This window comes from Lemur catta, chromosome 1 (genome assembly GCF_020740605.2).
Source record: "Lemur catta isolate mLemCat1 chromosome 1, mLemCat1.pri, whole genome shotgun sequence".
NCBI classification, from domain to species: Eukaryota; Metazoa; Chordata; class Mammalia; order Primates; family Lemuridae; genus Lemur; species Lemur catta.
Genome location: NC_059128.1, coordinates 76937577 through 76957022, shown reverse-complemented (window position 1 = coordinate 76957022; position 19446 = coordinate 76937577). Strand labels below are relative to the sequence as shown.

The following is a 19446-nucleotide window of genomic DNA, read 5'->3' as shown; positions in this document are numbered from 1 at the left end:
CTGAACAACTTGAGGGCAGGGGCTATATAAAGTAATATGCCCAAACTTATAGTGAACAAGACTTAAATATGAGCTAACAGAGTAGATAGACTTATGGTCTTGAGACCCAGATTCTATTAATAGTTTGGCCACCAGCACTAAGTCCCCTAAATTTTTTAGAGCTTGATTTGGAAGTCATTGTAGCATATTGAGTAAGATCATGGGCCCTGGAGTCAGAAAGATCCACGTTTGAGTCCAGGGTCTGTCATTTACTAGCTTTATGAATTTGAACTAAATTACTTTCATCTGTAAATGAAAATAATGCCTACCTCTCAGGTATGTTACACAGATATGGTAAAAAGTTACATAAAAGCACTTAGCCTAGTGACAGAGTAAGCACTCAATAAATTGTGCCCTTTATCTCATCTGTAAGGCATGAAGGTAGAATTTAGCAAGTTGTTCTAAAATAGAAGGCTTGAAATAGACACTACATTAACAGGATAAAAAATGGAGCTAGGCATAGTGGTATGAGCCTATAGTTCCAGCTACTTGGGAAGATTGCTTGAGCCCAGGTGTTTGAGTCCAGCCTGGGCAACACAGAAAGCTCTCATCTCTAAAAATTAAAAAAATAAAAAAAGATAACAAATAGAGGATAAGGAACTTGAACATCAACCTGAGAAATATAAATCTGATTAGGAATGTAATTGGAATAACCTAGAATTTTTTTCCTTTTCCTATTTTTGATATAGATTTGCACATATTTACAGGGTACATGTGATATTTTGATACATCCATAGAATGTATCAATTCTACTTTCTACCTCCATAAGATCAACTTTTTTAGCTCCCACATAGGAGTGAGAACATGTGATATATGTCTTCCTGTGCCTGGCTTATTTCACTTAACATAATGATGTCCAGTTCCACCCATGTTGCTGCAAATGACTGGATTTCATTTTTTAATGGCTGAATAGTATTCTATTATATATATATATATATATATATATATATATATATATATATACCACATTTTCTTTATTCATTCATCTGTTGATAAACACTTAGGTTGATTTTGTATCTTTGCCATTATGAAAAATGCTACAATAAACATGGGTGTGTAGGTATCCCTTTGATATACTGATTCCTTTTCCATTGGATAAATACCCAGTAGTGGGATTGCTGGATGGTATGGTAGTTCTATTTTTAGTTTTTTGACAAATCTCCATATTGTTTTCCATAATGGCTATACTTATTTACATTCCCACCAACAGGGTATAAGAGTTCCCTTTTCTTCACATCCTTGCCAGCATGTTATTTTTTGTCTTTTTTCTGTAATAGCCATTCTAACCGGGATAAGATACTATCTCATTGTGGTTTTGATTTGCATTTCCCTTATAATTAGTGATATTGAGCATTTTTTCATATACCTGTTGGCCATTTGTATGTCTTTAAAGAAGCTAATGCTAAGTGCAACTGAGTACAGCATGTCTCGGACACAGATGTTTAACTGAAAGGGAGATTAATAATCTACACGTGACATGGAAAGATCTAGTTGAAGTGTGTAAACAAAGGATGAATTAAAACTGAAGGAAGAATTGATCATTTTCTGTAGAAATTTTAAAAAATGGAAGAAAAAATAGGTACAGCTATAGGGGATAAAGATCATGGTCATTATAAGACTGGAAACCTGAAGAGGGAGGGAGATTACTGTTAAAAAGCGAGTTCAGTTCAGTGAAGTATAGTTTTTTACCTCCTTAGTTATAATTTAGTATTATGCTCAAGGTCACAAAACTAGTCAATGACTGAACCAAAACTGAGCCAAGGTGGTCAGACTCCGGAGACTGTGTTAACCACCTGTTACTACTTTCCAAAAGTAACAGAAACAAGTTTCCAGACACTGTTAATGGGAGAAAATCAGAAAAGGCTTTAAGTAAACAGCTTCTATTAATATTTCTAGTGCATTGTGGGCCTAATTTCTATGGCCTCACCTCTTTCTCAGTAGAAGAAGCTGTTGTAAAGTTTAACCTGGCATCCACAGATGGGCTTTCAAGAAACTCCATGATTTGCATTTATGCATAATTCACATTTGTGTGCCTATTTCTCTGCGGAGAGGGGCTATGTTATGTCTTATCAAATTAACAAAGGGGTGCTAGACCAAAGAGCTCCACTCTAGAGAGAACAGCAGTTAGTTTATTAAGTTCTTATATTTGCCAAGCACTGTTCTAAGTGGTTTACCTGCTAAGTTACAACTCTATGGGTTACAATTCTGTAAGGGAGGAATTATAGGCATACCTCATTTTATTGCACTTCACTTTATTGTACTTCACAGATATTGCATTTTTTTAACAAATTTTAATAGGTTTGTGGCAACCCTGCAATGTGTTGCCGTTTTTCCAACAGCATGTGCACACTTCGCTTCTGTGTCACGTTTCGGTAATTCTCACAATATTTCAAATGTTATTATTTTACCTGTTATGGTGACCTGTGATGTTAGCATTATAATTGTTTTGGAGTGCCATGAACCATGCCCATATGAGACAGCCAACTTAATTGATAAAATATCGTGTGTTCTGACTGTTCCACCAACTGGCCATTCCCCTGTCCTCTCCCTTTCCTTGGGCTTCCCTATTTCTTGAGATACAACAATACTGAAATTAGGCCAATATATAACCCTACAATGGCTTGTAAGTGTCTAAGTGAAAGGAAGAGTTGCATGTCTGTCACTTTAAATCAAAAGCTAAAAATGATTAAGCTTAGTGAGGAAGTCATGCCAAAAGCTGATAGGCCAAAAGTTAGGCCTCTTGTGCCGAACAGTTAGCCAAGTTGTGAATGCAAAGGAAAAGTTCTTAAAGAAAATTAAAAATGCTACTCCAGTGAACACAAGAATAGTTAAAAAGCAAAACAGCCATCTTGATGATATGGAGAAAGTTTTATTGGTCTGGATAGATCAGACCAGCCACAACATTCCCTTAAATTGAAGCCTAATCTAGAGCAAGGCCCTAACTCTCTCCAATTCCATGAAGGCTGAGAGAGGTGAGGAAGCTACAGAAGAAAAGCCTGAAGCTAGCAGAGGTTGGTTCATGAGGTTTAAGGACCGAAGCTATCTGCATAACATCGAAGTGCAAGGTGGAACAGCAAACGCTGATGGAGAGGCTGCAGTAAGTTATCTAGAAGTTCTAAGATAATTGATGAAGGTGGCTACATTAAACAGCCGATTTTTCAATGTAGACAAAGTCTTCTATTGAAAGAAGATACCATCTAGGACTTTCATAGCTAGAGAACTCAATGCCTGGCTTCAAAGATTCAAAGAACAGGCTGACTTTCTTGTTAGGGACTAATGCAGCTGGTGACTTTAAAGTTGAAGCCAATGCTCATTCTCCAATTTGAAAATCTTAGGGCCCTTAAGAATTATGTTAAATATACTCTGCCTGTGCTCTATAAATAGAACAATAAAGCCTGGATGACACCACATCTGTTTATAGCATGGTTTACTGGATATTTTAAGCCCACTATTGAGACCTACTGCTCAGAAATAAAGATTCCTTTCAAAATATTATTGCTCATTGACAATGTACCTGGCCACCCAAGAGCTCTGGCGGAGATGTACATGGAGATGAATATTGTTTTCTTTTTTTTTTGAGACAGGATCTCGCTCTGTTGCTCAGGCTAGAGTGCAGTGGTGTCATCATATCTCACAGCAACCTCAAACTCCTAGACTGAAGTGATCCTACTGCCTCAGCCTCTGGAGTAGCTGAGATTCCAGTCACAGATCACCATGCCTGGCCAATTTTTCTATTTTTTTCTCCATAACCCTTCAGAGGGGATAATTCTTCTTTTTTATATAGGGACAAGGTCTTGCTATGTTGCTCAGGCTGGTCCCGAACTCCTGGCTTCAAGTGATCCTCCCACCTTGGTCTCCCAAAGCGCTGGATTACAGGTGTGAGCCACTGTGCGGGACCTGAATGTTGTTTTCATTTCAGGTCAGGTCAGGTTGTTTTCATTCAGGTTACGTTACTAACACAACATCCATTCTGCAGCCCAGTCGATCAAAGTGTAGTTTTGACTTTTAAGTCTTATTATTTAAGAAATACATTTCATAAAGCTATGGTGCCATATATCAGTGAGGAATCTCTGACAGATCTGGACACAGTCAATTGAAACCTCCTTTAAAGGATTCACCATTCTAGATGCCATTAAGAGCATTCATGAATCACACAAGGAGGTCAAAATATTAACATGAATCAGTGGTTTGGAAGAAGTTGATTCCAGCCCTCATGGATGACTTCAAGAGGTTCAAGACTTCAGTGGAGGAAATAACTGCAGATGTGGTAGAAATAGCAAGAGAACTAGAAGTGGAGTCTCAAGATGTGACTAAATTGCTGCAATTTCTTGGTAAAACTTGAATGGATGAAGAGTTGCTTCTGATGGATAAGCAAACAAAGTGGCTTCTTGAGATGGAATCTATTCCTGGTAAAAATGCTGTGAACAATGTTGAAATGACAACAAAGGATTCAGATTACATAAACTTAGTGCATAAAGCAGCAGCAGAGTTTAAGAGCACTGACTCCAATTTTGAAAGAAATTCTACTATAGGTAAAATGCTATCAAATAGCATTGCATGCTACAGAGAAACCTTTTGTGAAAGGACGAGTCAATAGATGTCACAAACTTTATGGTTGTCTTAATTTCAGAAAATGCCATAGCCACCCCAACCTTCAGCAACCACCTGATCAGTCAGCAGCCATTAACATCAAGGCAAGACCCTGCATCAGCAAAAAGATTACAACTTGCTCAAGGCTCAGATGATTGTTAGCATTTTTTAGCAATAAAGTATTTTTAATTAAAGTATGTACATTGTTTTTTAGACATAATACTATCGCACACTTAGTAGACTACAAAATAGTGTAAACATAACTTTTTTTTTCTTTTTTTTTTGAGACAGGGTCTCACTCTGTTGCTTGGGCTAGAGTGCAGTGGTGTCATCATAGCTCACTGCAACCTCAAACTCCTGGACTCAAGTGATGCCTGGCTAATCTTAAAAATTTTTTTTGTAGAGATGGGGTCTCACTGTGTTGCTCAAGCTGGTCTTAAACTCCCAGCCTCAAGCGATCCTCCCGCCTCAGCCTCCCCAAGTGCTAAGATTGGGTGTGAGCCACTGCACCCAGCCAACATAATTCTTATATGCACTGGAAAACTAAAAAATTCTTGTGATTCACTTTATTGCAATATTTGCTTTATTGTGGTGGTCTAGTATCAAACCCACAATATCACTGAGATATGCTTGTTATAATCCCTATTTACATACAAACTAAGGCAAAAAAATGAGTTTATAGTCATTCTAGCCAACAAGTCGCAGAGCTAGAGTGTAAATTCAAACAATTTGGTGCCTTAGCTCATGCTTCTAACCAATTATACCATGCGTGCAGCATACTGGGTTCCTTAGAAAACTATTTTTTTTAGTCAGAATAATGTTAAAAAAAATTTGAGTACTTTTTGGAAGGGGATTTAGGTATAGCATAATCCCCACTGTTTTACACCTTCCTACTTTACACATTTACCATCATCTGCCAAACTACTCATTCTGACATGGAGCACTTCTATTACAGAGGGTCTACCTGAGTCTCACTTTAATATTTTCCTCTTCAGACTTTGAAAGTTCCCATGTTAACTGTATCTTCTCTAGTACATGAGTTGTCATTCTCAGAAACTATCCTTTCAGTCACTAGTATATTTAAGACCAAATGAATAAAAGACTGGTAATAATTTAAATGAATCTCATGACAAATTATAGAAAGTCCTGTCAATACCTCCAATAAAAATTGGGAAGGTGCTAAAGGCAGCTTTCTATTGGAGTGCTTCTTTTGCTTTATTCAATTTGTTAAACAAGAGCTAATGAAATTATTGACCCCCAAATATGTCATAAAAACATGTTACTTGAAAGAACAATACCATTAGTTAGTTACAAAATTTAATTGAAAGGATCAAGCAGTGGTTAGTGGCCAAACGAATCCACATTGATATCTTTGAAGTGTTCAGGTGCTAATTTTTAAATAAAGGTAACAAATACCAATCAGAGTCTCATAACATCTACATAAACTTGATTCTGGACATAGTTCAATACACAAGGGTGAGAGAATGACAGTGTAATCACCAATAATTAAACCAAAGACACAATTTTCCAAATTCCTTTTAAGTTAAGACAAGACAAATTCTAATTTTTTCAAAATCTAAAGCCACATAAAACTCAAAGCAATTTATTTTTCTACCTGAGATCAAAATAAGTTTCCTTCTTCCTATCTAAACATAATTCTTGGCACTGAGGTAAATCTGAATTTACATGGTACACTTTGTCAAACTTTTCCAAAAATTTTAAGCCCTGCTTCAGAGAGAAATTCTCATGTTACAAATATATATTTACATATTTTTCTTCAAAGACTAATGACACATTTATGAGGTTAATAGGCCTGTAATGGGACCATGATACTACTAATAATATGAAGATAAAAAACTATTCATTTATCCAAAGTGTTCCTGAATAGAGCAATGAGAAATGGGATCATTGAATCTATGTACATATATGAACCACTAAGAGTTCAGAAATTAAGCTCATTTTAAGAAAACTCATTCTATTCTAACCAGAGGAAAGGTTGCAAAATTGTGATGTATAACAAAAATATTATGTATAAAAGCTCCAAATCAAGCATTAGCCTAAATTGGCAATAACTGCAACTTAAATTAAAAATTATACCCAACTAGATCTTTACTGTGGCTATGCAACTTCTTGTTTTGTGGCCTGCAGGTTTTTACTGAGATAACAACCTCTTATCTCTTGCTCCTCTCTCACCCTTCTGCCACCACAAAAACAAAGGAATAAACCAATCAGCTCTTCAGCTTCCTTTCTCAGGGTTGTCTTTGGCAATGCTTCCAAATTTTGAAAGCAAAAGAAACTACTGAAGTAAAGAAGAAGATGAAAACACTATATGTGATGTATGAAAACCAATCTAAGACTATGAACTGAGAAAGAAAATACCAGAAGGAAGGCTGAGTAGCAGTCTACCCTCAACAGCAACAGAAAATACAAAATGGGGGTTGGGGAAGCAGCTGTTGCTCTTCTAGCCCTTCTTCCACATTATTTCCCAATTAGAAGAGTATGGAACCAAAATTTCAAACTCTGAAAAAGGTAATGACTTTGGAGGAGGAGCTAGGGAAGTGAATAAATGATAAACAAGTACAGCAGTAGCTTTAGCTGTCAATGAGTTTCTTTGCTCTGGCATTGGCAATGTCAATACGATCTTTGTTGGTGTCAGCCTGAAAAAAAGAAAAAGAACCAGCATTACTTCACAAGGTAAGTAACTCTAATAAAAGTTAAATTTTATATACTTAGAGTGGTCAATACACTGAGAAAATTTAAGAAATACTTGAAGTCACATTACAAAATTCATTTTAGGCAAGAAGTAACAGAATATGAAATTCATTTGGGAAAACCCAGGTGTATAAACATAACAAAAGCATAAAAGAAGACCCTGGGCCTGGCGGTGGCTCACGCCTGTAATCCTAGCACTCTGGGAGGCCGAGGTGGGAGGATCACTTGAGCTCAGGAGTTCGAGACCAGCCTTAGCAAGAGCGAGACCCTGTCTTTACTAAAAAAATAGAAGAAATTACCTGGACAAATGAAAATATATATAGAAAAAATAATCTGGGCATGGTGGCACATGCCTGTAGTCCCAGCTACTCGGGAGGCTGAGGCAGTAGGATTGCTTGAGCCCAGGAGTTTGAGGTTGCTGTGAGCTAGGCTGACGCCATGGCACTCTAGTCTGGGCAACAGAGTAAGACTCTGTCTCAAAAAAAATAAAAATAAAAAAATAAAAGAAGACCCTGCCAATATTTCATCAGTTCTTTTCCTTTATTTTTAAGACAGGGTCTTGCTCTGTCGCCCAGGCTAGAGTACAGTGGCCTCTACACAGCTCACTACAACCTCAAACTCCTGGGCTCAAGCAATTCTCTTGCCTCAGCTTTCTGAGTAGCTGGGACTACTGGTGGGTACCACTATGCCCAGCTAATGTTTTTTTTTGCTATTTTTTGTAGAGACAGGGGTCTTGCTGTTGTTCAGGCTGGTCTCAAACTCCTGGCCTCAAGTGATCCTCCTGCCTAGGCCTCCCAAAGTGCTAGGATTATAGGCATAAGCTACAGTGCCTGACCAGTATTTCATCAATTCTATAACAAATTTTTTCATATTTTAACATGTCTGAAACTGGGGTGCATTTTATAATCAGTGGCACTTTTGATGCAATGAAACATAAGAGTGCTCTTCTCTGTATAGATCTGGACTGTGTGGGAGTGCCGTGAACTGAATCATAGACTCTCATCTGCAGCTACCACAGGTCTAACCCAGAGAGACTGAAATAACCTTTCCAAAGATCTTTGGAACAGATGTATCACCACCCACATCAATACCCAAATTAAAATGATGGGTAGGCTGGCTGTGGTGGCTCATGCCTATAAATCCTAGCACTCTGGGAGGCCAAGGTGGGAGGATCACTTGAGCCCAGGAGTTCGAGACCAGCCTGGGCAGCAAAGTGAGACCATATCTTTGCAAAAAAAAATACAAAAAGAATTAGCTGAGGATGGTGGTGTGCACCTGTAGTCCCAGGTGCTCAGTAGGCTGAGGCAGGAGGATTGCATGAGCCCAGAAGTTTGAGGCTGCAGTGAACTATGCTGATGCCACTGTACTCTAGCCGGGGCAACAGAGTGAGATTCTGTCTCAAAAGAGTAATATGTAGCCTAAACCCAGACTACAGCATTGAAAACATCTTATGAATCACTATTTGCTTCAGTGAAATCTATTGGAAATGATTCAACACAAAACCAAGCTTAAAAGCTCACCCCATCCTTTAAAGTACACTGAGATTTTAATGAATTATAACTTTCAGATATGACACATCTAAACACCCAAAACAATTTCACTTTCAGTACCTATTATATCATGTGAAATAAAAAAAAAAAAAGAATAGGAACCACAATTTTTCCTTCACTGATATGAATCTATTTTGTATGTCCACTCCACAAGAACCACTCTGCAGAACTGATTTTTGCCTCAACTCTTTCATGAGATGAGGATTCAGAAACTTACTAATTTGTTATTAGTTAACAAAATAAAACTCTAAGAGATAACTTACTAATTTAGGGGGGAAAAAAGCACACAGAAAATTTAGAGTAGATATTAAGCTTCATGTGTAAACATTTTAAATAAAACCACTTCACTCTAAGGCTGTGGTTTTAAAGTGAATCAACTGCCATGAGCAAGAGATGGGACCACATGGCTCTTGTTTTTCAATGTGTTAGAACTGCTGCTTCATCAGAACTGTAAGACCTGTGAGGACAGGATTTTATCCCATTGTGTCACCCAAAGTATCTAGCACAAACGTTCATCACTAAAACACGGGACTGGATGTTTCATTTTCTGGTGGCAACAAAAAGCTTTTACCTTTTCTGTGATCCGTTCTATTTGTCTGTTTTGAGCTTCAATCTCAGTGCCCATGTCCAGAGCCATATTTTTTAGATTTCCCAGGATACTGCCCACTTGAGTCAGGTTTTCTTCCATTTCATCTTCTCTGGCATCATTAGTTATACTATCACAAAAAGATAGTCAATTCAGTAATTTTTGTTGGACTAAATCTGGATTTAACTTTCATAAAAATGTGTAACCAAAATGACTCTCAGCAAGTACAAGATCCAAGGGAATTTGGGTTACTATTCTTGGGAAACATTCTATAATAAAAATTGAAAGACTGATCAAGGAGAGCATAGTGTCTTAAAGCCATGTAGGAGAAGATTAAGAAACAACTCAAGAACAGCATTTCTCGAAGTGTCATTCCCAGCACCACCTCAGAATTTGTTAGACAAGGGAACGTGCTAATTCTCACACTCCACTCCAGATCTGCTAAATCAGAAACTCTAAGTGGATTCCAACAATCTGTGTTTTACTAAGCCCCCAGGTGATTCTAATGCACACTTAAGTCTAAAGAACCATGACTCTAAAACAGAGGTTGGAAAACTATGGCCTAAGGGCCAAATCTGCCCTGCCGCCTGATGGTGTAAATAAAGTTTTATTCAAACACAGCTATGCTCATCTGTTTACATATTGTTTATGGCTGCTTTCACCCTACAACAACAGGGTTGAGTAACTGCAACAGAGACTGTATGGTCTGCAAAGTTTAAAATATTTACTATATGGCCTTTTACAGATGTCCTTATAGGACTCTATACCTTATCTCCAAAGTGAGCCCTTCCTTAGCAAAAGTGCATTAATATTGGGAGGAGCTGGCATACCGTTTAATGTATCCTCCACTGGCTGCTCCTGTTGTTGGCTGCTGAGGCTGACCATTTGCCGCACGGCCTGGCTGCTTAGATATTACGTTGCTAGGTGAGTTGTCTCCGCCATCTCCCCATGTCGTCTTATAGGCCTTACCAGATTCAAAGTTCTTTGTTCTATACAAGAGTTAAAAGTGTGGAGAGAGATCAAAAAGTAGGAGAGGGAGAGTTGTAATTATCAGAGCTTGTTACCTTGAGGATGACCCCAATATCATTAGCAGAAAAGCTGCACACACCTAAATCTAAATGATTTATACTATGTACCATGGCAATACGGGATAGGAAAAAGATGAATTATGTAAACCCACTGACATTAAAATATTTTATTGGTTTTTCTTTTTTTTTTTTAAAAAAGGGACAGAGTCTTGTTATGTTGTATAGGATGCTCTTAAACTCTTAGTCTCAAGCAATCCTTTTGCCTCAGCCTCCCAGGTAGCTGGGATGACAGGTGTGAGCCTGTAGGTGTGAGCCTGGCCTAAAACATTTTCAAAGGTCCAAATACTACTTCTGCCAAATCTCTACTAAGCTGTTAGCAAGTAGCAAAATGCAATTATTTGATTTTTCAGGTTCCCTTAGCCTCCAGCACTCTCTAGAAAAATCCCTCAGGAAAGGTATTCCAGGATGCCCTATGAGGTTCTTTGGAGGTATCTCAGAGGTTGATGAGGGATGATAGAGTAAGAAGACTGAGTAGGTAATAGTTTTTTTAATTTTTTATTATTATGCATAGATAATAGTCATATATTGAGTAGGCAATACTTTGACCCCAGCTGCCCACTCTTATTTTAACCAGAGTAGTTCTAGATGATCAGTTTTTGTAAGTTAGAACTTTGCATCAATTTTTAAACAAGTTTCTTAAAAAACAAACAAATAAAATACCAGGAAGGAAAGGCATGAATTATTTCCAAATTGGACAATCAGCCAATGCATAACTATCTTGGCCATATTGGTGCCAGTTACAAATCATTATTGTAGAGGATTTTCATTTATGAGCTTACTTTTCCTCCTTAAAAAAAATGTTCTCGGCTGGTCCAAAGGTAGTGAGTTATCTTACTTGATTGTTCACAGTTATAGATGGAACCCCTTGTTCTACTCTTTCCCCCCTTCTCACTACTGCACTTGACTAGTCTTAAAAAAAAAAATAAAAAATAAAATAAAATAAATAAAAATCCTAAGTCTAGGCCTCTTAAAAGTATATGCTTTACGTATAACTGGTACAGCCAAATTTCAGTCAAAGCCAGAATTTAGCCAAGTAATTCATTACTCAAACAGGTGCAAATGGCAAGGAAAAAAGCCTAGGAAAGTGGCTTTCAAATGACTATTACAAAAACGCGACACAAACTTTTATAGATTATTTGGCTAGGTAGAGTCAAGCTTTCAATTTTAGTTTTTACTATTCTATAAACAAAAACAAAGTAGTATGTTGCTATAATATTGTTCTCTGATTTATTCCACATTTTTCATTAATGAGGAAGTTCCAAAATTACAAAAAATGTGAAGACAGGAAGAGATTTTATGAAAAAATTAGCTCCTCCCTTTAACAGCCATGTGAGGATTCATTTTTGGCAAACCTAGAAGTGAATTATAGATCTTAATCATTAATGCTGCAGAAAGGGTACTACTTTTTTTTGTGAGTGGTGCTGCAAAAATAAACAAATTTATAACACTGAAGAGTTAGTTCTCAAAGTAACTTTTCTTGGTTCCATTTTAAGTTCTTATAATTATATTTCCTATTTATGCTATTTTGTTTTATTAATTAATCTGTTTATTAAAAAGCCACGTTAAATCTTTCCTGGAACAAAGTAGGATATATTAATATATTTTTTAAATGAATATTTTCATACAATTATCTGTTGGCATGGTGAAATTAATTTACATGTATTCTTTGTTAATAAGAAAGATCCCAGGCAAAATTCTAAAGCAGAATAATAGCTAATAAATGAAATAAACAATATATTAGTTTATCAGAAAGTCAATAATCAGAAGTATTAACAGAAGTAATAAAAGTGGAGCTTTTTTTTCTCTTTTAGGTTTTTATTTGGGAAAGTGGGGCTTTTATTAGGATGTCAGATTACGGAACAGGCAGAAGAGAGAAAGTTGAAATTCAAAAGTAATTAACGAGATATTATGTTTCTTAGCACAAAAAGAGGAGTAGACTGGAACATGACTTGTGGGCTTCTGGTCTATCATGGTATATATACGTGCTCTAACCTCCTTCCCAACATTAAGAAGCAAAATTTGAAATTCCTGAAACTTATGAGAATCTTTCTTTCCACAATTAGATATAAGGGGCATAAGATGAAAATGAATTGTTTTAACATGATAATGTGAATGAGTTTCAATTAAAACATTGTCTATAAACAGAATCAGATTGGTTATCAAACTGTGCTCAAAAGTATGGATCTTTGAAGATGTTCTTCCAGTATTAAGGAGAAAAAATACAAAAAGCTGACACTGAATTTTTTTACAGCTTTGCATTGAATTGGCATGTTTACCTTCAAATGGGCTGGGAAAAACTGCACTTTTTTTCTTGCAGTTATATATTCTATATGTTTATGAAAAGGTGGTTTTTAAATGCTATTGGTAATTCTTATTAGGTCACTAAATATGAAATGTCTGATTTCAAATGAAAAATTTAGTGTATTATATCTCAAACAACAAGCAGTACAATAAATCAAAGTATGCGCCTAAACTATCCACACAGTTTTGCCATCTTAATGGTTAAGAAGCCTAGAGAGTGAGTGGCGATGAAATCTCGAAAGGTGTTTTTCACAACTTGTTGTGAATTGGATATTTTTCCTTGCAAAAAGTGGTCCAAAGCCTGGAAGAAGTGGTAGTCAGTGGCTGCAAGGTCTGATGAATATGGTGGATGACAAAAGAGTTTCCACGTCCAGTCTCTGTAGTTTGAGCAGTGCTATTTTTGCGACATGTGGTTGAGCATTGTCGTGGAAGAGGATTGGCCTGTCTCTATTGGCCAGTCTTGGTGGCTTAATCACAAGCATCCTCATCATTTTGTCCAGTTGGTTGAAGTAGACATATGCTGTAATCAATCAACTGACCACACTTCATGAAGCTGCAGCAGGTAATACCAATGCTGGACCACCAAACAGAAATGATTACCTTTTCCCCCCCCTTTTTTTTTGTTTCCCAACTGAGAGCACACATTAGCTTTTTTTGATGAATACTTGGTTTTGGACTGTGTTTCGGCACTTCATCTTTATCCAATCATTGTGCCGAACACTTGCAATTGTCAAAAAGATTCCATTTGTCGTCACACGTAACAATACAGTGTAGAAATGGTTTGCCTTTATGTTGTGACAGCAAAGAAAGGCAAGCTTTGAGATGATTTGTCTTCTGATGGTAGTTTAATTCAAGGAGTACCCATCTAATCCAGCTTCTTTACCTTGCCAATTTGTTTCAAATGGTCCAATACTGTTGGAATAGTAACGTCAAACCTTGCTGCTAATTCATGCATAGGTTGAGATGGATTCGCTTCCACTACAGCTTTCAGGCCATCATTATCCACCTTGGTCTCAGGTCACCCACGTGGCTTATTTTCAAGATTAAAATCACCAGAACTGAACTTCTCAAACCACCAACATACTGCATGGCCATTAGTTACATTCTTCCCAAACACTTCTTGATATTTTGAACTGTCTGGGCTGCATTAGTTCTACAATGGAATTCATATTCGAAAATAACACAAATTTTTGACTTATCTGGTTTCACAAAAATCGCTCTAAAAAAAATGTGAAAGATAATCACAAGCCAAACCATACGTTTGAAAGACTGAGGATGTATCTTCATAATAAAAACAAAACAGTAAGTGTCAAAGTGAAATGTCAGAGATATCAACTGTCAAATGTAGTATAATACTTAAGGGAATCGGACCTTTCTTTTCTTTTCTTCTTTTTTTTTCTTTCCTTTTCCTTCTGTCTCTTTCTTTCCGTCTTTCTGTTTCTCTCTCTCTCTCTTTCTTTTATTTATTTATTTTTATTGTTTATGCATTATTTTTTTCCCCAGACATTTTATACTTAAATATCTCCAGTCTTGTGATAGCTCAGTGTCTCTCATTCAGCACCTCAACTCAAGGTAATGCCTTTTGGTTGCTCAGGACCCTGCCTCTTGTCATCACCTTGGAGATCATCTTCTTTCCAAAGCACTTTAAACCTTAAAAATGATTTAAAGGTAATACTTCCCAAACTTGACCAAGTAGCAGAGCAATCTAGGTGCTTTCGAACACACAGACACATAGGTTAGACTTTGAAGATTATGCTTCAAAATGTATGGAGTAGATCATGGGAATCTTTTAATGTTGTTTCATGTAAGTTCAGAGGGTCTATTAGCTACCCAGGAAGAATACTTCAGATTACTCCAGTAGTCTATATATATTGGAACACTGAGGAATTAATCTGGAGGAAGCCAAGGGATAAACCAGGATTAAGGAAAAAAAGCAACAAGATTTGGAGTAAAATGACTTGAATCCCAATCTTAGACCCATCACTCAGTAGCTATAGAACCTTAAGCAAACTTCAGTCTCTGACATCCTTGTCCTTATGTGTGAAGCTAGGATAATAACAATACTTAATACCTCGCAGGGTTATGAAAAGGATTCTGTTGATAATGGATGTAAAATCGCTTTGTAAATCACTGGATAAATATTCTTATTCATTGGCGTCAACCTTAACCCAACCCTTAGTTGATAGTGCATTCCTGTAAGTGCACAGATTACCAATTGGCATGTACTTTTTTTGCCCATTAATACTCCCTTGATTTGAGGTCTATAGGTAGCTGAATATAGCTGGAATATGGTTAGATAAAAGACATCCAGACCCAAGTTGTTTTAGTCTACAGTAAGAAAGAATGGCTCTAATTTGCAACAGAACTCTTTTGCAAAATAAAATGTATAGCCCCTTCTGGGAAGACATTAGTCTTCATGATAAAATACTTAAACAAAATTGTGATATGTTTTAATTAGATTGAGAAATCCATCTGGAAAGCTAGATTTACACCTGTCAGTTTTGAGGAGTCTAATAATCTTTAACTTTTTATTCATTTAAATCTCTCATTCAAGAATGGCAAGTTTGAAATAACAATTCAAAATGTCCCTTAATCAATTCAAGAAGCTGCTATTAAGCAAAAACAGCAAGTATCAAGATATAAGCAGCACAAAAACATCAACAATTTCTTTTCCTAGTTTTGGTTGTCACTAACACTAGTACTAACTGAATTAAAACAGCAAAAAGAAAGCCAAATATTAGCTATTATTCTTCCTTATCAAGTAGAAAAGGGATTAAATAAATACCATTTGTCATATCTGTATGTGTATGTGTGTGTTTTGGATGGACAAGCTAAGAAAAGAAAAAGGAGGGCAGGAAACAAAGGGTATAAATCAAATACTTAATTTTTTAACACTTAATCATGGTTTTCATAATTCTCATAAAAATTGAAAATTAATGAGTCAGACATAATGAACAATAAGCTGACAAAAGTGTTAACTCCCAGTGAAAAATTAAGATTAGTTAGCTCCATATTAATTCAACATGAAATCATGGCAAGCTAACACATGATATAATAGGAATTATGGAACAGATTATAACATATTAAAGGGGGGAAATCCTTACTTAAAAAGATACAACATATGATGATATTTAAAATTTACATCCCACCTTGTTCCAAACAGGATTTAAGATGACTAGACTGGCATTTAATTCCTTGATTTGGTAGTGGCCTAAATCATGGGGAATCCAAATCATTAGAAGCAACACTTTAATAGAGGAAATCTTGATTCAGGAACCAGAAAGGAGTGGGGAAACCTAATGAAAGACAGGATGCTGAAATCAAAGCCCTATGAAGAGAAAGATACATTTAGGCTGAATTCCCTTACCTTTGATCATCACTAGATTGCAGCAGCTGTCTCAAAGATCAACCTATTTAAAATTTCTTAGGAAATCCAGCAAAAATGCTCAGGAGTATTTTTATTTTGGTATTCTTAAATATTATTTAGCAAAAAAACCCAGTCATTGGAGGCATTTGTCAAACAATGGTATTACAAATTAAGATCCTTTTGTCAAGTTTATCTTTTGTCGGACAGCACCCATCAAGAACAAATTTACTTGACATTACACACCACAGCACAGTTTTTGAGACAGTTTCCACCATTCACAAAATACATGCACATGCACAGAAAAGCCATTTGAAGCATCACCTTTAGATAGCAGGTTAGAAGCCCAAACTGCGCCATAAGACTTCATCTTAAAGTTCCCTTTGATCAGTTACTGAGCCCGGCTTCTGGTGTTAAATCTTCATTTTTAGTAAGCAGATTAGAAAGGAAGAGATTAGGTGAGAGAATGAAATGCAGAAAACAGTAAATGCCACTCAAACAGAACAGAAGCAGGTTTAGAGTTTTAAAAACATAATGCATTCAAATTCCTGCCTGGTTGGACAGAAACCACCAACATCTGAGAATCTAGACAAAAAGAAAAACAAGAACACTATTTAAACCAGAACGCACTTTATTATTCCTTAGAATGTTTGGGTGATGATATTCTTTCCTAAACTTATAAAAATTAATATGAGAGAAGGCAAAAACTAATGGAGATGTTGTAAAACTTTCTCACTCTTTCCTTAGTGATTATAAATTTCTCTTAATTACTTCTACTATGTGTTTTATTTGCATTGTAATTTTAAAAAATCTTTTACATGTCTAACTCTCCCACCAGCTAACAAGTTTCTCAAGGACATTCAATCAAAAAGTATTTATTGAATACTTGCTATGTATCCAGATACCCTGTGAAGCATAAAAAATAAGAGTAATGATAGATAAATAAAACAGAGCCAGAGGTATGACTTGTTTGTATTATATTTGTATCTCCAGTGAGTAGGAGGAAGGAAGCATTCAACTGTTACTCTACTAAGAGGTCCAGAAATATCAATTTGTCTTCAAACTATGTGTCATCATGTTAGACTTTATAAGCCCACTTTATAAGACAGGGAAGTTAAGACAGAAGAATACCTTATCTAAGAATGGTTAAATTGGGACATTAGAAAGTTTACATATTCTGAGACTTCCCATTTTAACTCTGCCTCTTTTTAAACTCTTGTTAATTAAAATTACAACTTATCAGTTACTGTCAAAAATACAGGATTTCAAAAAAGGATCTGTACTATTTTGCTTTTAGAATTCAAATGTGGCAAGCTAACAGAATGGCATTTATTCACAATTTTAAAGTTTAATCCCGGCAGTCTGTTATTAAATTCTAGTAGTCCTTTAGAAAGAATTAGCTATAGTTAAAACTCCCTTCTCATACAAAGTTCTTTTGAGCAAAGCTATTTCCATGTCTTATAATAAAAAAAAAGATTTGCTAGGCTGGGTGCAGTGGCTAATGCCTGTAATCCTAGCACTTTGGGAGACTGAGATGAGAGGATCACTGGAGCCCAGGAGTTTGAGGTTGCAGTGAGCTATGATAACGCCCCTACACTGTAGCCAGGGTGACAGAGTGAGACTCTGCCTCAAAAATAAATAAATAAATAAATGCTGACCTGGCATCAGTAAATCCTAATGAACAAAAAGAAGTTTCAAAGAACAAATCTACTCAAGACATTTTCTATATAGCAATACATCTAACAACAGCAACAATAAAAAGTTTCATTCTTTTTCTTTCCATCTATGTATTTATTTATTTGAGACAGGGTCTTGCTCTGTTGCCCAGGCTGGAGTACAGTGGTGTGATGATCACTCACTGCAGCCTAGATCTCCTAGGCTCAAGGGATCCTCCCGCCTCTGCCTCCAGAGTAGCTGGGACTATAGGCTCATGTCACCATGCTTGGCTAATATATATATATATATATATTTTTTTTTTTTAGAGATGGGGGTCTCAGGGTCTTACTATGCTGCCCAGGCTGGTCTTGAATTCCTGGCCTCAAGTGGTCCTCCCATTTTAGCCTACCAAAATACTAGGATTACAGGCATGAGCCACCATGCCCAGCCCATTATTTTCTTATAGTCAAGCAATGCAGCATATAATTAAAGCAAGGACTCTGCTTGGTTTTGAATATCAGCTCTTCCACTTGATAGTGTAGCCTCTTTGTACACGTTTCCCCAGATGTAAAATGATGATAAGAACATCTATCGCACATGAAGATTATTGTTTAAGGATTAAATTTAAATGCTCAGAATAGTAGCTTAAGTTAACATACAGGCCCACAACTGTCATATAAAACCCTTGGGTGCAAGATGTCAAATACATCAATATTTCTGCAGTGAAACAAATTAATATTTACACTAAGAGTCATAATAAAAGACTATAAATAGCTTCAGTTCAGATTATATTTTGTAGCCTAATGAGTTGTAGCACTGTTATGAAGAAGAAAAAAAGAATCTTGGCTTTTTTTAGATTTCTGAATGGCAAATAAGAGACTGTGGATGGACCTACATTGCTATTACTACTACCAGTATTCAGCTAGCCTTATACAAAGAGAACTAAGATCCTGTGTCTGTCTTTGAGAAGCTCATGTTATAGCTATTCATACAATGAGCCTAACCGAAACACAGATTAATAGATAAGATTAGAATGATCAAGACACTGGCCAGATGACAAGAAACAGAGCTGAGGACAAGAGATATCATACTGGCCAAGGTCTCAGTGGTATAAAGAAGAAATAGGTGGAAGAAAGGCAATTACAATCAGACATCTTTAACTGGGATATTACTCTCTCCTTTTTAGGGAAAAATTGTTCTGTCACAATAGCCCCTTGATTCCATCTCTTAGGAATTGCCTTCTCTTCACCCACTGAGAAAGGGTTCTCCTGAGGTTAGAGGCTGAATACTGCTTCAGGACCACACTCTACCTTCTCTCCCATGAGCGTCCAAGAAAAGCTTGCAACTGCTTGGCTGGGATATACAAAGAGAAATAAAATCAACACTTCTGTAGCGCCATTTCCCACTTTCTGTGATATTAGACCATCTTAGGAGTCACTGCTCTTCCTGTTTATCAACCCATAACTTAAGAGCTGACCTTGCTCTAGATTCTAGGACATTCTACCTCCTTGCTCTTCTAACATTTGATCTCAAGAAAATTTACCTACTTCCTCTCCTCTG

At 36.5% G+C, this 19446-nt stretch overlaps 1 protein-coding gene across 1 annotated transcript in view; it reads right to left on the bottom strand.

Moving 5' to 3' along the window:
- Window positions 1-5926: 5926 nt before the first annotated feature.
- Window positions 5927-19446, bottom strand: part of SNAP23 (synaptosome associated protein 23) — a 30775-nt gene continuing 17255 nt past the window's right edge. Inside the window, exons 6-8 of the mRNA XM_045539584.1 lie at window positions 10308-10466; window positions 9463-9607; window positions 5927-7286 (exon numbers count right to left, since the gene is read on the bottom strand). Coding sequence (XP_045395540.1) covers window positions 7221-7286; window positions 9463-9607; window positions 10308-10466 — 370 coding nt within the window. The 3' untranslated portion in view covers window positions 5927-7220. The remainder of the gene's footprint in view (window positions 7287-9462; window positions 9608-10307; window positions 10467-19446) is intronic.